This window comes from Nilaparvata lugens, chromosome 4, assembly GCF_014356525.2.
Source record: "Nilaparvata lugens isolate BPH chromosome 4, ASM1435652v1, whole genome shotgun sequence".
In the NCBI taxonomy this organism is placed as follows: domain Eukaryota; kingdom Metazoa; phylum Arthropoda; class Insecta; order Hemiptera; family Delphacidae; genus Nilaparvata; species Nilaparvata lugens.
The window spans coordinates 12,061,508-12,081,109 of record NC_052507.1 but is presented as its reverse complement, the minus strand read 5'-3'; the positions used below and the strand labels follow the sequence as shown (position 1 = coordinate 12,081,109).

The window sequence follows — 19,602 nt, the reverse complement described above, 5'->3', positions numbered from 1 at the left end:
GACTACCACACAATATTTAATCTCAATCCATAAAAATTTGTTATTATTAAATCATAAAAATATTTTTTCTTGGTGAAGTTCGAGATGTAATGTGATGTAAAATAGAATTTATATTGATCATAATTAACTAGAATCGAAAATTGAATCAAGAATTGATCATAGTTAACAAGAATTAACAATAATTTATCATCAAATTTGATTCACTGGGCTAAATTGAATCAGAGCTAAAGATGGCCATGGACAAGGAAAAGTAGCAACAATGCTTTTCTCTAATTTTCACGGACTCTATTATATGAATTACTATATTACTACAAGTGAACTCTACTTTCAGATCAAATAAAATATACAACTTATTGAAGTATGTACAACTTTTTCCAAAATGAATCAACTATTTATATTATAGATGAGAGATTTCATTAGAAATTGAATATTCCAACTGTTGGAATATTATTACTGTAATATCGGGGACCGAGCTTCGCTCTGGATTACAAAAGCGTAAAAAAAAATCATTATAGCCGTTTTCGAGATCCGTTGAAATACAAACATATAAACATCTAAACATATAAACAGAAGTTGCTCGTTTAATAGTATAGGATAATAACCTCAAATTGGAATTTTTAAATAATTATCATACAATAATACTTAAAATTTCTTCACTTATATGGGCTACTTATTCAAATTAATAAAAACAATATAAAAACTTGTAGTACCCTTTATTAAAAATTTAAAAATATTTTAACGACTAGTTTCGACTATAGGTTATTTTCAAGTTCAACTTGATATTAATTAATTTTTACAGTAATAATTTTATGATACTACAGTATCTTCTCCCACTTAGTCCATAACAAAATTTATGATTTATGTGGGTCGGAGTTAATTCTAGAACGTCAGCCACTATATTTATGTTAATATCAGGGAAGAAAGAATGCTTTCTTCACTGAAATCGATTGATTTATTTTCAAAAATTATCGGTAACTCAAATATTTTGTTTTCATTTTTCAGAACAAATTCCACTTGGCAACTCAGACATCTGTGACAATACAGCTGGAAGATGTGAACGACAGAATTCCAGCGTTCACAGAAGTTGTGTCTGGAAGTGTGCTGGAGAACGAGCCTCCTGGAACTCCAGTCATGCAAGTGCGAGCAATCGACTTGGATGGAACATCTGCACACAATCAGGTAACCTTTACTGTAGAAAATAAATTTAGATAATACATCTCAAAGGAGATGGTCTCTTGATCCATTCCGAGCTGCGATGTATTAACACACTTTCTTCTATGTTTTTCACACGATATGCAGTCAAATATTTAAGTGAATAATCAACAACTTTTACTTACTGACTGTAGTTCTTTCGGCCGTCTCGCGTTCATTTTCAACAGACTGTTGACAACAGTCTGTTGAAAATGATCGTGAGATGGTAGAAAGAACTATAGTCAGTACCTAAGTAAAAGTTTTTGATTATTTACTTAAATATTTGACAGCATGTCGTGTGAAAACATGAGAAAAGTGTGTTAATACATTTTCTTAGATACTGTAATACACTATACACTAGGTGCCGGTTGCACAAAAGCCGGTTAAATTGTAATCCTGATTAATTTCAAGAGAAACCGTCTTTTCAAAAAAGGTCTTCTCTGATTGGTTCTCGTGAATTGAATCACGATTCAAATTTAACCGGCTTTTGTGCAACCGGGCCTGAGTATCTTTCTTTTAATTTTTAGTCCAACAATTTATTGAAAGAGACATCAATAATTCAATACTAGTAGCAATCAGAGTTTTTTTGTTGATTATGGGAGCTAATTATGTTGATAATTATTATAATGAGAACAAGGTTATAATAATTTTAATTATTATTAGAGCTTATTATGAGGATGGGAGTGTAGTCTGATCTATTAGTCGGTTTCTACTTAACTCAATTTTTATTTGATCTATCATTAGTTTTCTATTATGTTTTCCCTCACGATTGTTCATAATTCCTATAGTCCTCATCAACCTATTTTGTACTATGTTAACCTTCCATTAACTCACTGTGAAATCGATTCTTCATTTGTTTTTGAATTATCAGTATGAATAAAAAAAAAGATATTAATAATGAATAATAAAACAACAAGGACTAATGACTATGCTCCGTTTTCATGTCTTCGTCAATACATGTATAATTATGAACGACAATAAAAACATTTGATTTGAAACAATTATGTCAATCTTATTCTGAATTTGGGAGAGCAGTAGCACAAGGCTGATAACTTTTCTCTCCCAATCATTTCAATGATGTAGTACTTATCGTAGAATTAATTCTTGAATAAAAACAATATGAAGACTTGCAGTACCTTTTTATTAAAAAATTTAAAATATTTCATCGACTAGTTCCGACCATGAGTCATTTTCAAGTTAAAATGTAAATTGTTAATAATTCTCATTTGAAAATTTGTTATCAGTATAATGATAATTTCTCATTTTCCAGGTAACTTATGAGCTGGCAGATAATGAGGAATTCTTCGACATTGATCCTTACACAGGCAACATAACCACCAAAGTGACATTTGACAGGGAAAAGCAAGACTTCTACAATATTAAAGTGATAGCCACGGATAACTCACCCTCAGCCTTATATTCTACTGGAGTTCATAATATTGGTAATTATCATTTGTATACCTGAGAGCATAGGTAACATAGGTGATTATTATTTAAGATTTTAAAGTCGAAGCTGAAACTAGTAGTGTTTATATAAAAAAAGTTTGAAAAATAGTACTTTCTAATTATTTCTATATTAATTGAGTAACTATTATTATTTGTCTGTATGAGAACATGTCCATAATAATTATGTATCTGCATAAATGATGTAGATAATTATAATTGTCTGTCTCAGAATATGATCATGTCTCTCCTATTGCATGAAGTGGTTTGATTATTAAATAAGTTAATTCCACGTTTGTTATTGAATAGATAAATTGATAACTTAATTTATTTATTATTCATTCATGCATAGATACATAGGCTACAATATAATTCTCAACTATGAATGATTGGGAGAGGAACAACAGGCTTAAAGCCCAAAACTTTTCCTTATTAATTAGTATCAAATGCAAGAATTACTAAGACCAAGAATTCACATGAGCTCAGTAAAATTAATCTTGAAGTGAGTTGAAATACGGCACTAATTTATTTGACTAATGTAGCAAGTAGGCTAATGTTTATCAAGAAACATTGTTGAAATATTTACAATGAATGTTTATCAAGAATATTCTATTACAGAATATGACTTAAATATATTCGACTTTAAATTATTTACTTACTACCTACTTGTTTTGTGTCTTTGGAAAACGTCCTATACATATAATTACACTAAGGCTCAACTCACACTTACGCGACTCAGGTCGGGAAGAGACTGGACTCTAGTCGTGAGCATGTGTTTCCAAATGGTGACACTCAGACCAGTCGATTCTAGTCTCCGCGACGTCACTATTTGAAAACACATGCTCTCGACTAGAGTCGAGTCTCTTCTCGACCTGAGTCGCGTAAGTGTGAGTTGAGCCTAGGTATTAGACCTGTCCTTTGCTTGAGGAAAAGGAAACCCTCATGATGAGGAGCATGGTCCTTAATTAAATAAGCCACAACAACTGAGTGAATAATTACCATACTCACAGTCAAATACAAAATACACTATAATTACACACAATATAACAAAAAAAATATAACAAAAAAAATATAACAAAACACAATATAATTCAAACTGTGTCGTTTATGAAAATGAGTCCTGGTTTATAATTATGATAATTTATAATTTTATTATTATTCATCTGGAATCTCGCGATTTTTAAGGAATTTCAGTTTTTAATAATATTCAATTCAACTCATTTTGCTCAATTACATATTCAATTCATAATAGTATGGTAGATATTGAACCTTTTAATAATATTCAATTCAACTCATTTTGCTCAATTACATATTCAATTCATAATAGTATTGCAGATATTGAACCTTTCTGTGCTGCTAGAGACTTCATATATCTCAGTTTCACACCATTTTACAAATTCAATTAAAAATAGCTGTTGAATTGACGTTTCCGATAGCATTGCATTTTTTATGCATTGAAGGGATAGAATATTATTTTCATTCTTTTTCTTAATAGTGCAGTAGATATTCAAACTTTTTGTGCTGTTAGCGACTCCACATATCTTACATTCATACCTACTACAATTTAATTTTAGGTCTTATTTTTTGTGATATATCTCCAATATTTTTAATTTATTGTCATTCTGTAATTCTTCGCAGGTCAACAAGTTTTCAGAATTGAAATCGCCGATAAGAATGACAATCCACCAAAATTCACCAAAAGTGTCTACGTGGCTGAATCTATTTTGGAAAATGCTGATCAGAACTCCTTGGTGACCGAGGTGAAAGCTTTGGATAATGACACAGGTAAGCTGGATTAGAATAAAACTTCAATTGAACTTTCATGGTTGTGTATAGTTGTATTATAGTTTCATAGTATTTGTATTGTTGAACTTTGATAGTTCATAAAGTTAACACAATAAGGGCGCGAACAGACTGGTCGAAAAATAGTCGTCCGCAACGAACTGGAATGATTGGCTAATAACCGTGAAATAGAAAAATCGCTTTGGGTTTTCACATTGTTGATTCATGGACCCAGCAACTTTTCGATTTTTTTACAAGAAAATATTATTTTTGGTCGTAGAAACAAAAAACAAACTTCTTTGGATTCAGTTAGTCGAGTAGATTACTATATATAATATTTCAAAAAAATAAATATCTCGAAATTAACGATTGGAGTTTTTCAATATAGGGAAACAATAAGCAGGCAAACAAATGCTAGTGACCGTCCGAAAGGTGTGAAGAATGGGTTCCGGTGAGTAAACTCTACCAGTGTGAACGTTTGTATGTAGAAGCATATATGTGCCATTACTATCGCTCTCCTCTGAGAATAGGACAGGTTCTATTTTCTGGAAAGATTTTTCTATCAACGTTGACAGTCTGAAGACTACATTTGAAAAGCACTTGTTCCATTTTATTGGGAACTATCGGCCGACAAAAAAATCAACAGTGTGAACCCAGCCTAATATATCTATTTCATAATCTATATTAACTATAATATTGTATATTGTGCAACTATATGAAATATATCAATTATTGTGTGAACTTTATGAACTATTCAACTACTTCTAATAAATCTATTCCATTATGAATGAAATAAATTTGGTTTCAGAGTGTAATAATTATTTGTATCGGTTTAAGTACTGTATTATAACTATTGACAATATGAAATATATTTCAATCATCAATACAACTTTCACCTTTAATTGAATTCATCTCATTAAAGAGAAAATCGTACAAAATTATTATTTTCTTGAATCACTCAAGCGTTGTTTTTTCAATCATGTTCATGCTAAACATGTCAAAAGTAATTAGTAGAAATTGTTACCTTTTATTCTATTCATCTGGTTCAAATCTCTCAAATAAATTATTATTGACAGTTATTGTTCAATATTATAGCTATAAAAATTAAAATTATTATATTCCGATATTGACTCATTAGCACAAATTAGGCTAACATATTTATTTTTATTTGTATTTATCACAGTATGAAGAAGTTGGAGAAATTATGAATTGAAACTGATTGTTCTTCACATCTAGCCTATCACTTTATTTGTAGAACTGATCAGGTTTGTTCTTATTCATCTCAGTGTGTTAAATATTGGAAGAAATATTGGAAAATTGTGAAATATTGGAAAATGATTGTAAAATTTTTTCCCCAACAGCATCCTCCGTTACCTACAGCATTGTTGATGGAAATATCAATGATGCTTTTGTAATTGAAGACAGTACTGGCAAAATTCGTGTGGGAACAAACGGATTGGATTACGAGAAATTGACAAATGTGAGTAAGATAAAATTTGAAAACTAATCATAAAAAGTAGACTATTATTATTTCATTAAAAAGAAGCATTGATAATTGGAGCAAGTTATTATAAGTATAGTATTGGGAATTTAGCTCCAACATTGAAATATGAAATCTCTTCGAGAACAGTAGCCTAGGCTACTTAATAAATAATCTTATTGTATTGGAAACAGATGAAACTATGAATAATCTAATGTATTATTTGTATAATTTATTATAAGTATAGTATTGAAAATTTAGCTCTAACAGTAAAATATAAAATCTCTTTGAGATCAGTAGCCTACTTAATAATCTTATTGTCTTGGAAACACGTAAAACTATGAATAATCTTGTAATATTTGTATCATTGGAATAGGCTGACATTGGAATAAAAAACTGTAGGATTTTCAAGTGCGGTACATCAGTGTAGACTTTTGCTAACGAACCTTCATACATATGCAAATAAGTAAACAATAAGACACTCCTGTGCATAAATTCTCGAGTATTAGGCTATGGGAGATGTGAATGATTTGAAAAATATCATTCCATGTTTTTGCACAGTGTAGTGTTTCAATTTGGAGCTTCAGTTCGTTATAAGGTAGCATTTTTCTAGTATTATGTTTTATCAATAATTGTATCAGCTTTTACCAATATTGTAGATTCATCCCAAAAGTGATACTAGTATGGAGTATTTATCATTGAGTTTGGAATTAGTCCAGTCAATATAGAAATAAAAATCTAGATAAAAATCTAATAGAATCAACAATAATTTGCAATTGAATAATCACATTTTCTCGAATTTAAAGCTTATTTTCAATTTTAGGTGAAAATGTTACTGAACATTAATTGTAGAGATTTTCATGCTCAATCTACTCCACTTGATTTTTTTTGTTTTAATTGTATCTGAAGCCTGATAATTGGAAATCTATCTGCATTGATGGGGCGGAGCTCCTGAAATTTTTACAGATATGGGTCTTGTGGCAGTTGATAGAGCTTATCGATGACTATTTTAGGTATGAATTTGATCAAAATCGTTGGAGCCGTTTTCGAGAAAATCACGAAAACCCCTGTTTTTGACAACATTTTCGCCATTTTAGCCGCCATCTTGAATTGCATTTGATCGAAGTTGTTCGTGTCGGATCCTTATAGTGAAAGGACCTTAAGTTCCAAATTTCAAGTCATTCCGTTAATTGGGAGATGAGATATCGTATACACAGACGCACATACATTCATACACACACACACACACACACACACACACACACACACACACACACACATACAGACCATTACCCAAAAACCAGTTTTTTGGACTCAGGGGACCTCGACACGTATAGAAATTTAGAAATTGGGGTACCTTAATTTTTTCGGAAAGCAATACTTTCCTTACCTATGGTAATAGGGCAAGGAAAGTAAAAAGGGGGTGTGCTTGAAATTTATATTGTTATTCTGGAAGGAGTAGTTCACAAGGAAATTTTGCATGAAGAAATTGGTTCTGAACTTCTCTTATGCACCCAAATAATATATTAAAAAATCAGAACTACAATATAAATTGCATGCACCAATGTATATAGTGACTGGACTAAATAGTTTTAGAGAAGATTTATTGATAAATCGTGAATGAAATTTCAAGTACCTATCGTATAATGTTAACGCTAGATGACATTCATTGTTTTTCTTTTCTTTTCAAACATTAGTTCAAGTTTTATCTCTTTCCTGTATAGGGCTACTTGTAATATAAATATAAAGAAAATAATTAAAAATCTCAGTACCCTTTTTTAAAAATATTTTTTGCATGGAAATTTATTTTTGCATGGAAATTAAAAATATTTTTAAAAAAGGGTACTGAGATTTTTAATTATTTTCTTTATATTTACATTAGTTCAAGTATTTTTTTTTTTATTTTGTTCTCAATAAATCATTGTATACGAGTCTTATTGTTGTGTTAAGGAAGCATAATGGGATATTACCTGTTGTTTCCGTTGTAATTTGATGAATAAATGAATGAAATTCTTTATGTAGCTCAATTGATATTTGAATTTCCATTTTTCAGTACACCTTGAAAGTAAGAGCTTTCGACGGCGTTTATGAGGATTATTGTAGTGTGATAATTAAGATTGAAAACGTAAATGACAACCAGCCTGTGTTCCTGCCTTATCAAAACAACATCACCATTGAAGAGGAGAAGCTAGTTCATGGATGTATTGTGAAGGTATGCTATAAAAACTTGAATGATTAATTTGTAAAATGTGTTACGGTAATGTAAAATTCATTACTGTATATGTTGTTGCAATCTTATTCTATAATAGTACCGGTAGCCTAGTTCCTATATTTCCTTAAATTTGATGATACAATCAATCGAATTTTATTTATTCATTTATTGTAAAAGATACTACAATCATAATATAATTATGACATTGAAGGAAAAACTAGGCTGAGCCTGTTCTATTTCTCTCCAAAAATGTTGATAAAAAGTTAATGCTGTCCAAAGGTTGTCCAATTTGGTAGCAGAGAAAGAGCTGAAGTACGTAATAAAAGGTACGTAATAAATACTCCAGTTGTTTCTGACTCCGTGGTTGAATCTTTATTGGAGAGGAATTTTTTTATATTTGAAAAATTGTTTCTGATTAATCTACTATGGGAAGAAGAATATTTTTTAACTCTGTATTAATTTTTTTGTGTAGTTGAGAAGTTGATATTGTGGTAATTATTCATATTAAATGAGAAAGAAATTGTCAAAAAACCACAGATTTATTGATACTTAAGAAAGACTGGTTTCGGTTATTACACCATTGTCAATCTCAATATTCTATCAATATTCTAATTTACATTCAATCTTCATTGTAATTAATAAGTTTTCATAATATGTGAAATTAGTTGCATAATTAGCTGCTATAACTTACTGTAATTTATTGTAAATTTGTGTATAAACCAGAATATATTGTAACTTACTTGAATTAATAATTAAAATTCTAAAAAAAAAATCCCTGATAAACTGCGAACCTTTTTTCATGTTTCAGTATCATCCTCACAGTTTTCTCTTTCTACACAGTTGTAGTAATTTGTGTATTCAAACATTGTTTATCAGAGATTGACAATGGTGTAATAACCGAAACCGGTCTTTCTAAGTATCAAAAAATCTGTGGTTTTTTGACAATTTCTTAGTCTTTTTCATTTAATCTGTATTAATCAGTGATAATTTTAATAAAGTTTTGAAAAATTGTGGGAAAATCGAGTAGAATTTTCACGATGATTGAATTTATTGTAAAAAATTGAGGCTATAATGGCCACGATAGATTACTCCACTCCATTCATACACAAATCACTACAAATTGGATACACAAATTACCACACATTGAATACACAAATCACTACAAATTGAATACAAAATTACTACAATTTTGTAGTAAGAACTATTTGTTATCCTTTTCATGTCCTTCAGCGAGTTTTCTCAAGGATGAGACCTAGTGCAGTTGAATTTTTATAACATAATCATACTATGTTTCAAATTTCGTGAAAATCGCTAGAGTCGCTTTCGAGATATAAAAATATAAAAAACTGTGAGGATGAAAAAACTAAAACATGAAAAAAGGTTCACAAGTGTAGGTAGTGAACTCACTCACTGTAGGAGCCAGCCCTTAATCTATTAAATCCATGTGAATTATCTATTGTTGTCACACCGATTGTTTCAGATCTCACTATATGAGTTCTAGTGCCGAATGCACAAAAGACGGCTACATTTTAATCGTGATCAATTCCACGAGAACCAATCAGAGAAGCCTTCTTTGATAAGACGGCTTCTCTGATTGGTTCTCGTGAAGAAGGCTTCTTTGATAAGACGGCTTCTCTGATTGGTTCTCGTGGAATTAATCACGGTTAAAACTCAACGGACTTTTGTGCAACAGGGCCCTATACTCTTAGGTTTCTAGATTTTAGGCTCCAAGAATCTAAGGCTCTAGGAATCGGGCCTAAATCTATCGAATTCTTGTATAGTATAGTAGTATCCTGCAGTATAGTAGTATCGTATATCGTAGTAGTATCGTATATAGTAGTAGTAGTATCGTAGTATCGTACAGTATAGTAGTATAGTATAGTATCTATTGCTATCCTGCCCAATCTTCTGAGAAGATAATTTGAATTTTCGAATTCTATTTCCAGGTTGAAGCGTACGACCCAGAGAAATTTATTTATTTATTTATCACATTGACAATCACAAAGCATAATTACAATATAAGTAATATGATTGGTAGAAGACAACAGGCATAGCCCAAAACTGCCTTCTCCCAAATTTTTACAAATAAAAGTTTCAAAAAAGAATGAGGTTATGATTTCACTTTACACTTCAAAAAAGTCCAATTTCCACTTCAAAACTAATGACTAAACTAAAGTTTTCCAATTTTGATATTAAAAACTAATTAATAACAAGAATATCCTACTCAAATCTCTAAAAATTGGAAATTTTTAAGTAATTTTGCAAAATTTTGAGCCAGAAAAGAAACACAACTTCACTATATTTGAGAATAATTTGAAACTATCGAATCTCATTCCTGGTTTAAAGCGTACGACCCAGAGAAATTAATTTGAAAATAATTTGAAATTTTCGAATTCTTTTCCAGGTTGAAGCGTACGATCCAGAGAAATCAATTTAGAAATAATCTGAAATTTTCTAATTTTATTCCAGGTTGAAGCATACGACCCAGACATCCCAGACCGTTCTGCGCCTCAGCACATCAACTACTTTGTGGTGAAGGAGGATCAGCAAAAACTGCTGAAGATCGACAAGAAAGGGTGTTTGTCGCTGATCAAGCCTTTGGACAGAGACCCTCCTGACGGCTTCGAGATCTGGCAGGTGCTGATTGGCGCTGATGACGATGACGGAAAACCCAACTCTCTCCGTTCCACCACTGAAGTAGTCATCACTCTAATTGATATCAACGATAACGCGCCTTTCCTGTCTATTGTAAGTTCAAATTAAATCGAAAAATCTTATTGAATTAAAGTAAACTATAATTTTATTCTCTAACTTTCATACTTTTTAGGCTGGATTTGCACACATTAGTGACAGTGAACGGTGAAATATAATTTCCACAATTTCCAATTGGACTATTTCTACTCAGCTCGACCGAGTTAGTATGAATAATACGATCAGAACTCATGGTTTTTTTTTCACTGTCACTGTCGTGTGCAAATCCAGCGTTATTCTTCATCCTTCATTTATGATGTGTACAAATAACACTAGATGTAAACAACAGTAAAGGAGAATTAATAAGGCTATCATGATTCTGTTTTTCTCCCGAATTCAAATAATATTTCCAATTGATATCCAATGAATGAAGGTGATGCCCACATAAGCTCTTGAGCTCGTGCGTGGTTAATGAGTGATTTATTCATTTAATCAACTGCTTAACATAATACAACTTCCAAAAAGTACCACAAAACAAAGTTTCAGGCTTGAGCCCAAAACAGTACCAATTCTAATTTGTACGACAGATTCTTTTTTTGAATCAAAAATTTCAAATTTATTCAAGTAAGTTACAATACATTCTGGTTCATACACGAATCTACAATAAATTACAGTACAACAGCCAATTATGCAGCAAATTTCACATATTATGAAAACTTATTAATTACAATGAAGATTGAATGCAACATTAGAATATTGATAATATAGTATTGTAATATAACTACATAAATCAGCGGTGTTTCAACAATGACTAATATGTATGACTAAATATGTAAGCACGATGTGCCTTCACTGAATATGTAAGGGTGGGAAAATGAAAAACAAGAAATGATCGTACAGGTTTTGATATTTAAAACAAACAATAAATTATTTGTAAAAAAATTAGAATTATAATTAGAAATAACGAAATAATAATAAACAGATGAATATTTCAAGGGCTACTCGCTTTGCTGCTAGTGAAAATATGTAATATTTATGTAATATTTTGCATATATGTAATATTTATTTATTTATTCTCACAGAAATCTTGGAGTGCAACAGGCATAACAGCCCAAACGCACTCATGAATAAAGGAAATACATCATAAAAATTATTACAAAAAATATAAATACTAGAAAAGTAATAAAAGAGAATAGTACATGTGAAAAACAATAAAAAAGTATTATAGCTACTTGGAGAAAGAAAAGATTATTATTAATATGTCACAGTCTTAAAAAGATAAGTCTTTCATGCATAATTTCAACACACTTTTCAGTTCAAAAATCATAGTAGAACTTTAAATTTTGAATTAAGATGGATTAAATATAAAATGATTTGAATATTCCATATAGCCTAATATAACTTGAAATGTTCCATGATTCGCCACGTACCGTACTGAAAACACACATTGATTTGAAATTAATTCGAAAAACAATGAAGTTGATTTGAAGCAGAACCTGGTTTCATATAGGCTCAATATCACCAAAGTTAGTAGACAGATTCTGTCTACTAACGTTGGAATATCACCATCTATGTCTAGTGCCATAGCCACCTCTAATACAAGGCCCCGGCCTACGATATTGCAACGTCGCAGCGTAGGCCTAGAATCTAATACACGACTGGTGAAAATGATCAGCTGGTATTTTTTAAATTTTTTTCACCAATCATGTATTAGATTCTAGGCCTATGCTGCGACGTTGCAATATCGTAGGCCGGGGCCTTGTATTAGAGGTGGCTATGCTAGTGCTAAATTAGGTTTACATGACGATATCATAGCCACCTCTAATGTATTAGAGGTGGCCATGAAGATATGGTCACATCTATTATAATGCGTTACATCATAGCCACCTCTAATACAAGGCCGCGGCCTACGATATTGCAACGTCGCAGCGTAGGCCTAGAAACTAATACATGATTGGTGAAAAAGATTTCAAAAAATACCAGCTGATCTTTTTCACCAATCATGTATTAGATTCTAGGCCTACGCTGCGACGTTGCAATATCGTAGGCCGGGGCCTTGTATTAGAGGTGGCTATGGTTACATTCAAGGCTCAAACCTACAGCTGATCTATCTCAGTTTGAATGAAGTTGATGCACATATCTTCAGTTTTATTGTTTACTTGAAAGTAAATAGTAGCTGACAACATTTCATTTGTTTCATTCATCATTGAGAAATACCACAAACATTACACCACAATACAACTCTTATGTTAAAATTAAATTTATTAGCAAAATGTTTCTATAATCGTTGAAAAATTGACCAGGCCCACACAACAATAGTATTCACAAAAAAATACGGTGAATTTAATAAAACATGGTTCACAAAATAATATGAATGTTTTGTGTATTGTGCCTAAAGCTGCGTTTACACAGGACTTCCTATATCTTCTATCTATATTTATATAAAAGCACTCACTCACTGTCTGACTGACTGACTGACTGACTGACTGACTGACTGACTCACTCACTCGCTCGCAGAACTAAAAATCTACCGGACCAAAAACGTTCAAATTTGGTAGGTATGTTTAGTTGGCCCTTTAGAGGCGCACTAAGAACGGATTTGGAAAATTTTCAAAGATATGCCCAAAATCTTCATTTTCCAGCGTTTTTAGCGCTTTCTCAGCTTTATCGAGAACAAATGAACAGAAAATGTTCAAATTCAGTACAGAAGCTCAGCTAGGGAGTAATAATGTTGTGTTAGAAGGAATTTGCAATAACGTCAAAGATACGCCCAAAATTAGCGTTTTTTGCTTTTTCTCAGATTTATCGAGAACAAATGAACAGAAATTGTTCAAATTCAGTACAGAAGCTAAGCTAGGGTGTAATAATGTTGTGTTAGAAGGAATTTGAAATAACGCCAAAGATACGCCCAAAATTAGCGTTATTTGCGTTTTCTCAGTTCTTTCATCAAGTAATAGACAGAAAATGTCCAAATTTTGGACAGAGGTTCTGGTAGGGTCTAAAAATGTTGTGATGAGGTGACTTTAATATTTCATCAAAGATACGCCCAAAGTCAGCGTTTTTCTCGGCTTTTCTGCGTTTTCTCAGTACTTTGACTTTCTGATGGAATGCATGCTCAAATGAAAAATGCAGGCGAGCGAAGCGAGTCCAGAGGGCGGAGCCCCTAGGCTAGTACTAGTATATAGGAGATACTTGTTGACCGAGCGAAGTGAGGTCTAAGATTCAAGTCGACGGTTTGGCATTTCTCTTAATGTTTATATGTTGCGCATTTACGGCGAAACGCGGTAATAGATTTTCATGAAATTTGACAGGTATGTTCCTTTTGTAATTGCGCGTCGACGTATATACAAGGTTTTTGAGAATTTTGCATTTCAAGGATAATATAAAAGGAAAAAGGAGCCCCCTTCATACGCCAATATTAGCGTAAAATCAGGCTATTGAATTATTCATCATAAATCAGCTGTTTAGTAGACTATAATACTACACGTTCAAAAACATCGAACATCTTGAAAATATATCTTTCCATCAACGTTAGCAGACAGTTGACTATAATCATAGCCACCTCTAATACAAGGCCCCGGCCTACGATATTGCAACGTCGCAGTGTAGGCCTATATTCTAATACATCATGATTGGTGAAAAAGATCAGCTGGTATTTTTTTTAATCTTTTTCACCAATCATGTACTAGATTCTCGCCTACACTGCGACGTTGCAATATCGTAGGCCGGGGCCTTGTATTAGAGGTGGCTATGCATACTACCCGTTCAAAACCATTGAACATCTTGAAAATGTATCTTTCCATCAACGTTGTAGACAGTTGCAACCAGACCTGATAACAGCGCTCACACTCACATTCCGGAACGACACGTCACGGTACGATAGGACAGAGACCTCTATGTTTATTTGTGATTTTTCCTAGACTTTTGAATTGATAAATTATTTATTAATTTTTGAGAAAACATAACAAAAGGTCAATGTAACTTACTGAGCGCGAGGTCTACTGTTCACAGAACTACTAGTACTAGACTAGATATTGAAACTCTGCCAGCAGTATTTTAGCAAAAGTAAAACGGTTACAGTGCAACAGTATATTTAGTACCTACATATCTCATCACAAGCAACCACATCCTATATCTATATCTGTACTTGTACTAGACCAGGCAAGCACAGTGACACATTTGACAACAATAATAATTGTGAATGTTGAATTGTTGTTTGTGTTTGCACAGATGCAGCCAGTCGTGTGGAGAGAGAACCAGCCACCGGGGCCCATAGTGCAGCTCAAGGCCAAAGACTACGACGGCCCCGAAAATGGGGAGCCTTTCAAGTACGCCTTGGCACCCAGCACTAGTGTCGAGATTCAGTCCAAGTTCTCCATTGTCGGTCAGTGAAAACTATCTAAATATATATTTTCATTTGTAAATGTATTACAAATTTGTGTTGGATTAGTTTTTAGTACCTATTGAATAAAATATAATTCTGAATCTAAGCTGCGTTTACACCAAAGTTATCAACACAATGTTTATTTCTCCGTCCTTATAGATTCTATTAAGATTGAACATAACTTATCATACACATGATGAATATATGTGTTTGTCAAGTTCCGTTCAATCTGATAGAATCTATAAGGACGAAAAAAGAACATTTTGTTAATAACTTAATCCTTATAGGTTCTATTAGATTGAACATAACTTATCATACATATTATGATAAATATATGTTTTTGTCAAGTTCCGTTCTATCTAAGAGAATCTATAAGGACGGAAAAACATCTTATTAATAGCTTAATCCTTATAGGTTCTTTTAGATCAATCAATCAATCAATCAATCAGTCTCTTTATTCAAAACATACATCAAAATGTACATGAATGCGTCTTTCTTTATTATTTCCAAAATAATAAAATAAATACAAGTAGAAAACAAAATACATCAACAATAGGTAGTCTAAATACATAATGAGTTGGCACTATAAAATTCTTCATAACTGTATAATTCTAATTCCACGATATACTTTTTCAGTTTGTTTTTATACCTTGTACTATCTTTTTCATGATTAATCTTAGTAGGAAGGTAAGTGATGAATTTGATGCCCATATAGGTCGGTCTTTGTTTGTACTTCTCTTTACTATGTTCTTTGATAATAGAGTTGTTCCTATTTCTTGTATTACAGTCATGCACACTGGATTGCCTGGATTGAACATAACTTATCATACACATGGTAAACATTTGTGTTTGTCAAGTTCCGTTCAATCTAATAGAATCTATAAGGACGAAAAAAAAACATTATGTAAATAACTCAATCCTTATAGGTTCTATTAGATTGAATATAACTTATCATACATATGATGAAAGTATGTGTTTGTCAAGTTCCGTTCAATCTAATAGAATCTATAAGGACGGAAAAAACATTTTGTTAATAACTTAATCCTTATAGGTTCTTTTAGATTGAACATAACTTATCATACACATGATGAACATATGTGTTTGTCAAGTTCCGTTCAATCTAATAGAATCTATAAGGACGGAAATAAACATTTTGTTGATAACTTTGGTGTAAACGCAGCTTTAGAGAACGCATTATTGAGTCCATTCTATAGTCATGTACGCCTTAAAACTCTCTACAAATAGGCCTATCGAAATTCAGTTTAAGCTTGCCATTTTCGGTTCATAGAAATGCTTAAAATTTGTATTTCCATTGATAAATGGATAATAAATATGTGTTGGATAAGTTTTTAATATTGAGTACGGTATTATGAATTGAGAGAACTTAAGCTGGGTTTACACCGAAGTTATTAACAAAATGTTAATAACTCAATCCTTATAGATTCTATTAGATTAAACAGAACTTGACAAACAGATATGTTCATCATGTGTATGATAAGTTATGTTCAATCTAATAGAATATATAAAGATTGAGCTATTAAAATTTTGTTAATAAGTTTAGTGTAAACGCAGCTTTATTCAGTCAGACAGTTCAAGTACCTCTTGGAACTCACGACAAAGAACGAGATACTTTCCTAGTTTCCATTGTCGGTGAGTAGAAATTATTCAAATATGATTAATAAATGAATTGCAAATAATATGTGTTACATAGTTTTTGGAATCAAGTGTGATGGACTTTTTGATTGAGAAACACATTCAGTACAGTCTATATAGTCAAGTTCGCTCCGGATTACACACTACAAATAATATTTTTTTAATTATTTATTATTTTACAAAGGCGACTTTCTAGAAGTATTTTAAGCCTAGCTGATGATGATGATGGGATGAATGATAATACAATGAAGGTAGAGTTATGAATGAATAAAAATTATAGGTTATGGTATCCAGTTGAGTTAATTTGAGTCCACTTTTCAGTCCAGAAATAAATAAACTAGAAATTTTGAATTTATCTTATTGAGATACAGTTAAAGTTTGCCATTGTTGGTGAGTGAAAATTATTCAAATATTCATATTAAATTATGAAAATAAAACGTATTGCGATAAATGCATACCTGTACAGTGTGAGATTCACGCTATGAGGTTAGTAGAAATGATAGAACGGCAGAGTTGCCAATTTTCTGTTGTCACTGCCTCCTACAGTGGCTGTAGTTCAAGTTATTTCTGAATATCTGATATATTCATTCATTTATTCGGTTAGCATAAACAATACAACGATCGGAGAAGAAAAAAACAGGCTATTGCCCAAAACTTCTTCGATTTCCTAATTTAGTTTCAAGTTTTAATATAAACCGTAATATTATCTGCTGATTTTTGCTCTTAATGATCAATCTCACCGCAAATGAATTTTATTCTTTGAGAAAATATATCCCAATCGCTATTAATTTTCGAGATAAGATGAAATATTTTACTAGTAACTATAATGTTAACTAAAATGTTAACTATTTCACTATAAGGCAGTATATAACAGCAGTATATAACTTAAATAGTTAACATTTTAGTAAATATTATAGTTACTAGTAAAATATTTCATCTTATCTCGAAAATTCATAGGAATTGGGATATAGTTCATCAACGAATAATATTTATTTGCGGTGAGATTGATAATTTAAAACAAAACTTAAGAGATAATATTACGGTATATATTACAATTTGAAACTAAATTAGAAACTAAATAAATTTAGTTAACAATTTGAAACTAAACTATTTACTATTTTACTAGATGAAATATTTTACATGATCAAGATGAAATATTTCACTAGTTCAAGATTTTTTGAGTGAGCCAGAATTAAATAACAGTACCGTATATTGGAGTTGAGTGCTGGATCTATTTCAAATTCTACAATAATTGAGAATTGGATATTCCTTTCAAGTAATACTATTTTTCTATGAAAATAATGAATGTTCTTCAATTGAGTACCTGTTTATAATTATTTAATTTGAGTAACTAATAATTATCGTGGGTTAAGTGGAAGAGGGGGCTTCCATTGCCTCAATTTCGCCCACATCACTTTTGAAATTGTAAAGTGTAAATAAAAGGCATTTATCTATCTATCTATTTATCTAGTTTGAAAGGGCGATTTGAATGTTTTATTACTGAGAACAACTACAATAAAGGTACTAGTAAAAACACTTTACTTATATGGGCTACTTTTGTACAAATTAATAAAAACAATATAAAAACTTGTAGTACCCTTTATTATTAAAAACTTCAAAATATTTAAAGACTACAGATTTTTAACTCTAAAATGACCTATGGTCGAAACTAGTCGTTAAATATTTTAAAGTTTCTAATAATAGAGGGTACTACAAGTTTTTATATTGATTTTATTAATTAGGTACTAGTAGATATTCCATATTATTAGTGAAGGGTATATCTGTTATAAATATTATTATATTTATTTTTGAATCCAAATTTCTGTTTCACAGGAGATCAGCTGAAGGCACTAGTCTCATTCGACCGAGAGGACAAGAAATCTTACGAAATAAAAATATCGATCACTGACAGTGGAAATCCTCCCCAGACTGGCACTAGCACTCTTCAAGTGGTCATTGGAGACGTCAATGATAACGCTATGAAACCAGGAGAGAGCTCCATTTTTGTCTACAATTATAAGGTAACTTATTTTATTCATTCTTGCTCGAAAATGCTTTTTCTCTTGAGAAATATTGTGTTGTTTTGGGATTTGAAAATTGAAAGTAGGTCCCTTAAATAACGTTTTGTTGTTGAATGATTGAGTAATTTATAATAGCTCTTCATGAAACATAATACATAGAAAGAAATGAAAATCTAAGTACTATACCTAGATTAGTAATTAATTGTAATTAATTGTGAGTAAACAATTTTAAAAAGGGTACTTAGATTTCCTATTTCTTTCTATTTAAGGGTAGCCTTAAAAAAGAGGTAACAATACATGCACAATCGTTGAGTCATGTCAAAGGCTCTGAAATTGATCAGATGGGACCTGAAAACTCTGACACTAGACCTGAATCAGCCAGATCACTCAACATTTAATACGTTCATTTATATAAATTAAAACATCCACAAACCTTAATTTTTTTCTATAAATTCCATAGCTTAATTTGTTTTTTTTTTGTAGTTAGGAGTGTCATTTGAAACTTTAGTGTAGTTGAAAATAAGAATGCTCCATTTTCAACTTAGTTTGATTCAAGAGCTTGGGATTCAATTCTCATGGCATCAGGTTTTTATGAATTAGGTATTCTTTTTCTACAACTGCGCGTAAAAAAATAATTTACATACTCAATTCTCCTCGTAAAACAGCTTATTTCTGAGGAGAATCTACTTTTTCGCTCGCTAACCATCCGCGCATGCGCAGTAGATTTACTTAACGCTCGCTTATC

General features: G+C 31.5%; 1 protein-coding gene across 3 annotated transcripts in view; it reads left to right on the top strand.

The window, feature by feature from the left end:
- The window catches only part of LOC111049323 (DE-cadherin), a 477,993-nt gene that overhangs the window by 436,681 nt on the left and 21,710 nt on the right, over positions 1-19,602 (top strand). For all 3 annotated transcript variants that reach the window (XM_039426678.1, XM_039426677.1, XM_039426676.1), the window contains 8 exons: positions 1,003-1,179; positions 2,462-2,633; positions 4,273-4,419; positions 5,778-5,896; positions 7,950-8,108; positions 10,578-10,856; positions 15,030-15,183; positions 18,670-18,857. In XM_039426678.1, coding sequence (XP_039282612.1) covers positions 1,003-1,179; positions 2,462-2,633; positions 4,273-4,419; positions 5,778-5,896; positions 7,950-8,108; positions 10,578-10,856; positions 15,030-15,183; positions 18,670-18,857 — 1,395 coding nt within the window. The remainder of the gene's footprint in view (positions 1-1,002; positions 1,180-2,461; positions 2,634-4,272; positions 4,420-5,777; positions 5,897-7,949; positions 8,109-10,577; positions 10,857-15,029; positions 15,184-18,669; positions 18,858-19,602) is intronic.